The sequence below is a fragment of the Palaemon carinicauda genome, chromosome 1, assembly GCF_036898095.1.
Source record: "Palaemon carinicauda isolate YSFRI2023 chromosome 1, ASM3689809v2, whole genome shotgun sequence".
NCBI lineage: Eukaryota > Metazoa > Arthropoda > Malacostraca > Decapoda > Palaemonidae > Palaemon > Palaemon carinicauda.
Window position 1 is genome coordinate 10,690,980 of NC_090725.1, and position 6,000 is coordinate 10,696,979.

The following is a 6,000-nucleotide window of genomic DNA, read 5'->3' on the forward strand; positions in this document are numbered from 1 at the left end:
TAAGCTGTTTGCGGGTACTCAGGTGAGAAGGGGCATGGCAAGAATGTGCCCTGGCGAATCAGTAAGACTGAGTGCCCGGCTTACGGTAGAAAGTGCCGCAAATGTAATCGCGATAACCACATAGAGCGAATGTGCCGGAGTAAATCGGCGGCCAAATCCGCTCACACCGACGCATGCGACGAACAGACGGCGGCATTCGTAGAGTTGTGTGCCATGTCAGACATCCGAACGATCGACGGTGAGGAGTTGCTAGCACTAGATCACCACCTGTATGACAACATGTGCAACAGATGGCTGAGGCGGAACTCCTAACCGCAGCCGTTCATAAACCTCCGACTCAGCATCCATGCAGGGGATTACCTCGGCCTGGGATTCAGACCGGTCAAGTGCGCAAGATCTGTAACACTCCCTGCCATGGCCGACACCGGTTTCCAAAGTTGTCTGGTTGCGGTTAAAGTTATCGAGCTGATGGGCCTGACGACCGCAGACCTGCTCCCGGTCTCGATGAGAATGAAGTTGGTGAATAAACAAGATATCCGGATCTTAGGGGCAGCCATCGTCCGATTCTGCGGAACACACACCGGAGACCCGCAAACCGAATCTTGGCAAATAGTGTACGTCACGGATTCGACCGACAGAGTGTTCTTGTCACTCAGCGCTTGCGTCGATCTTGGCGTAATCTCCAAGGACTTCCCCACACTGGGTGAGATGTCGTGCAATGCGGCAACCACAGACAATTGTACACCGGTAAATGATACATGTGACATGGCGTGACATCTCTATGCAATTGTCCTCGGGGTACAGCGCCCCCACCTAAACCTACACCTATCCCCATGCCAGCCACAGAAGGTAACAGGGAGGCCATTCAACAATACCTGAAAGAACTCTATGCCTCCTGCACATTCAACACGTGCATCCACCAGCCCCTCCCCATGATGGCGGGCCCACCGATGCGCTTGATGGTCGACTCAGATGCTAAGCCCGTCGCCCGTCACACCCCATTCCAGTAGCGTTACACTGGCAAGAAACCGTGAAAGCAGGTCTGGACCAAGACGTCAAAATGGGAGTTATCGAGCTAGTGCCAGTAGGAGAGCTGATGACATGGTGCCACAGAATGGTAGTCTGTGCCAAGAAGACGGGCAAGCCTAGAAGGATGGTAGACCTTCAGGCTCTCAATGCTCATGCCACTCGCGAAATACACCACACCCAATCGCCCTTTCATCAGGCCCATTGTGTCCCACCGGAGAAACTAAAAACAGTGTTCGATGCCTGGAATGGATACCACAGTGTACCACTGCACAAGGATGACTGCCACATGACCACCTTTATCCTACCCTGGGGCAGATATTGATACTGTGTCGCCCCACAAGGCTATGCCGCGTCTGGCGATGGCCTCTCAAGGCGATATGATGAGATAGTATCCGACGTCCGTGACATGACGAAATGCGTTGATGACACATTACTGTGGGCCAACACTATTGAGGAAAGCTTCTACCAGGCAGCCACCTGGCTCGATGTCTGCGGGAGAAACGGCATCACCTTCAATCCCGACAAATTTTTGTTTGGCTGTCGCGTGGTAGAATTCGCCGGCTTCACCATCTCAATGGACAGTGTGTGCTCATGTGCAAAATACCTGCAGGCAATATGAGACTTCCCACACCCGAAGAACATTACCGACGCTTGATCGTGGTTTGGCCTAGTAAACCAAGTGTCTTATGCTTTCAGTATGGTTGAGCGCATGCTCCCATTCCGCGAGCTACTGAAACCCATCAAGGCATTTACGTGGACCGACGATCTTGAAAGCGCATTCCAAGCATGTAAAGAGGCCATTGTAGAGGAAATTACCAACGGGGTGCGCATCTTCGACAAAACCAAGCCGACGTGCCTTGCAACCGATTGGTCTAAAGAGGTATCGGGTTCTGGCTGTTCCAAAAACATTGCCAATGCCCAACAGACAAGCCATTCTGCTGCCGCGACGGTTGGAAGGTGACCCTAGTCGGGAGTCGCTTCACGCACCCCGCCGAATCTAGGTATGCCGCGATAGAGGGGAAAGCCCTGGCGGTAGCCGATGCCCTTGATAAATCACGCTACTTTGTCCTCGGCTGTTCAAACTTGGTCATTGCGGTAGATCACAAGCCACTATCAAAGGTGTTAGGGAATTGATCCCTGTAGGACATCCCGAATCCCCGCCTGTGTAACCTAAAGGAGAAGACACTGCTCTACCGCTTCCGCATCGTATACATGCCAAAAATGTGCAACAAAGCAGCCGACGCCATTTCACGTCATCCAAGAGGCGACACCAACCCAGAAAAACTATCTCCCCGATGACAATGCATCAGTCTGCGACCACCCCATACCGTCAGTCCATCACGATATCCTTGCCGGCATACGCATGAGGGACTGTGACACATGCACGATTGAAGAGCTCGCATACCTCACAGCCCTAGATTCCCTTCCCGCGGTCACCTGGGACCATGTACGGGAATCTACAGCAAGCGATCCCGCCCTTCACGCGCTCACAGAGCTCATCGATCATGGGTTCCCGACGTCAAAAGATGACATGCCGCAACACCTCCGTGCGTACTACCACCTATGGAACGAGCTCACCACCTTCGATGGTGTCGCATTGTTCAAAGATCATGTTATCGTCCCCACGTGCTGTGACGTTCATAAGTCATGGTTCTCTACATAGTAAAGAGCAGAGGTTTTTATTTGGTGGTGGAACAAATCTAGGTTTTGGGGGAATTAGGATTTTGATATCTGTTTTGTTTACATTCAGATTTAAAAATGATTTTAGGACCAAAATATTTTTTCACAATTCATTCAAATTCCCTTTATAGAAAAGAAACCAAGTCATACACCAGAGAATTGGTTTCTGTCCTATGAGGACTGCTAAGTATGGTTTGGCTAAGACTGTAGATATTAGGGGTAATGTTCATAATTTGCTTTGTAGTATAAGAATTTTAAACCATACTGTGTTCAAGAATGCTGTATCCTTTGTGGTCAAAATTTTGGTCACTGGGGCTCACAAGGAGTTGGATACAAGTTAGGCAAGACTTGGTCTTGATATTAATATTTGTAGGTATGAAGATTTCTTTTGATAGTTTTAGTAGCAGATCGATTGCATATCACAATGGTACTCGCTAGGCATCATTTTAAGGTTCTCATTTTTGCTTATCATGATTACTGGGCTTTAGGTGTGTAGTAGCTGCTGGTGATGTGGTCTGATAAAAGTATTTACATTTGTGTTATTGGGTATTTTAATTAATTTTAAAACTAATTTTTCCTTTTGAAATAGTTGGATGAATTATGTAAATAAGTAATTATGTTAAAAAAGAGGTATTTAGGAACACAATCTGGAGAATCAAGCCATGACAAACTTCTCATTTTAAAGACACTTTTTTTGTCAAAGCACGAGAGATGACTCTAGGGTATCAAATTAGTATAAAGACTTTAAATTTCTTATCTATTTTCTTCACTGGGCTATCTCCATCAGTGTGTGAGAGTCAGCAATGTAAACATGAAGGGAGATTCATAGAAATAAACATATGATGAAATTTTTATTTTTCAATAGGCATCTGAAGTTCATATACTGTACATTGCCCAGCCTCCTCCCCACTGACTAGTGATGTTAAGAGGATAGGATGTTAGTTACGATTTTGAGACAAAGAGAAAAGGAGGTTCACCATACCCACACCATGATTGTTGCCCTTGGTCACTAGATTGTCTCTGAACTGGGCTAAAGGTGTAAGCTTATTGAAAGGAAATAAGAAATATTTTGATTTGGGGCAATTGTCAAATTATACCAAGTTTTGAGATAGAAGCATTAGGAACATTAGGCATGTGTAGAAATAAGAGATTTTATAATTAAAATCTCGTTTGTTTCTACAAGAATACAAACTCATCCTTCAATGGTATGTTTTAAGCCTGGCTGGAAATTGGCTGTCAAAATTTATAATGTTGCTAGTTACTGGCTGGCAGCAGGGAATAACTGCCCCCTTCTAGCCAGTACAGTGAGAAGCCACTTTGTTTTCACTTGCCAGAAAGCACAGATATACGCTTGGCACCAATCACTTGATGCTTTAACTGACCATACATTGTGACATCATAACCTTTCAGGGCTATAGGTTTTTCCTTAACTCTCTCTCAATGGACAGAATGTTTGCCTATCTGTCAGTGAACAGAATGCTTGCCTAACCCAGGAGAATCTATTCTCAAGTGTTGGAAGATGGTAGAAATCAATACTGCCGCACCACTATCAGGGCCAAGTGCATTGACATCCTTGGATTTTAATTCAGCCAGTATGGTTATAGGGGCTTCCTCCCCCCTAGTGATGAATCTCCAATGAAAAGAATGGCTGTTTGTATTCGTTTAGGAACAAATAAATTTAAAAAATTTGTATTCTTCCTAACAGTAAAAATATGAGTCCTTTAGTTTCACTTACTGCCTCAATCCCCCCTACGAGCCTTAAGTGAAGGTCATGGTTACTCAGTGTACTAGCTGCTCCCCACCACCATTATGATGATGATGTTAGATCAGGCCGCAGCAAAGCCGAACCATGGGCTCTATGCATTGGCAGCTCGCAAGAGGGTGCGACGACGAATCATCGCAAGGTCATCTGCACAAAAGGGCGTACACAATGAACATGAAGTACTTGATGACGACAATGGGAGGGAGGTATAAGCTGCAGACAGTCCAAACCCGATCCTGGAGAAATTTGTCTTTCTTATAAGAAACTCCCCTCAAGACAGAATCTAGTCAAGCTCTCACCACCAGTAACTACAGACATCATATTATGAATTTTTAAAGCTTTTTTTTTTTTTTTACCCAATCTGAGAACATACTCTTCATCCTATTAAATGACTTCGGTTTGTACAGTTATGTAAAATAAATCATTTTAAATTAAATATGTGATTTACTTATATTAAAATAATGGACTTTTTTTTTTTCATTTCACCAAGTATATTTACAGCTTTTTTTCTATTGCTATAGATTATTTTGACAAAGCAAAATCAACAAAGCTCTAGCATCTTTAAATAATCAGTAATGTATGTTTTCACCTTTGATATATTTTTGCCAAACAATATGTTTTGATAAAATCAAAACAATCTTTTCTTTGCAGAGTAAACGTTCGATATCAAAAAAGAGCAAGACTTGAATTTGGGACAAAATTAGGTATGAATTCTCCATTTTAAAATTACCAGCACCTCCAATTCAGTACAATTTAGATGTGGGTGTCTTATAACTTCTGTAGGATAAGTATATTTATGCTGTTTTTTTATGAAATAAGAATTCACAGCTGATCTGAAAACTTTCTTGTAAGATTTAGTACGAGTTGTACTGTGTATATGTATGAACATAGTTTTTATGTAAATCTAGGACCTTTTATACTGACTTTGAAAAGGCATACACTTTGTTTTAGTTCAAGAATGAACATTATAAATAATTAGTCAACTATTATTATTGTATTCTAAAGCTGTTGTTGCATTACACATTGCAATATTTTAATAATCAATGTTAGGAAATTTATTTTTATTATACAAAATGTTTATATTGTACAGTAAACAAGTTATCCAGACATGATTCTTGTGATTCAATGGAAATGATTGCCATTAAAAAGGTTGTGATATAGAAGTTTATTTCTCCTTATTTTCTACATTACTTTGTTGTGTTTATTAGAGTTTTCAGGAAATCACAAATTTTAAGTAATTTTTATTTTTCCTAACAGCACTTACCTCAAACTACTTTCTTAGGAGTATCTGGGATCGCCTCCCTATCCGACCAAGAATTTTGCGGTCCCCCCATCTCTGTTTTCCCTTGTTGGGTCTCTCCGTGTCAGAGAGATACGTGCCGAGGTGACCCGAGGTCAGCGCGTGGGTGCGCTACTTGGTCGCTGTCGTCAGTAAGCATATGGGTTTCTACCTCGAACCCTGTAAGGCACCCGGGGCAGGATGGGTGGGCAATAACCCGAAAGTAGTTCGAGGTAAGTACTGTTAAGAA

The 6,000-nt window shown here is 43.3% G+C and overlaps 1 protein-coding gene across 6 annotated transcripts in view; it reads left to right on the plus strand.

Moving 5' to 3' along the window:
* l(2)k05819 (transmembrane protein 94-like protein l(2)k05819) overlaps positions 1-5,623 on the plus strand; it is a 420,286-nt gene extending 414,663 nt beyond the window's left edge. For all 6 annotated transcript variants that reach the window (XM_068379965.1, XM_068379935.1, XM_068379940.1 and 3 more), the window contains one exon: positions 5,123-5,623. In XM_068379965.1, coding sequence (XP_068236066.1) covers positions 5,123-5,195 — 73 coding nt within the window. In that variant the 3' untranslated portion in view covers positions 5,196-5,623. The remainder of the gene's footprint in view (positions 1-5,122) is intronic.
* Positions 5,624-6,000: the final 377 nt, after the last annotated feature.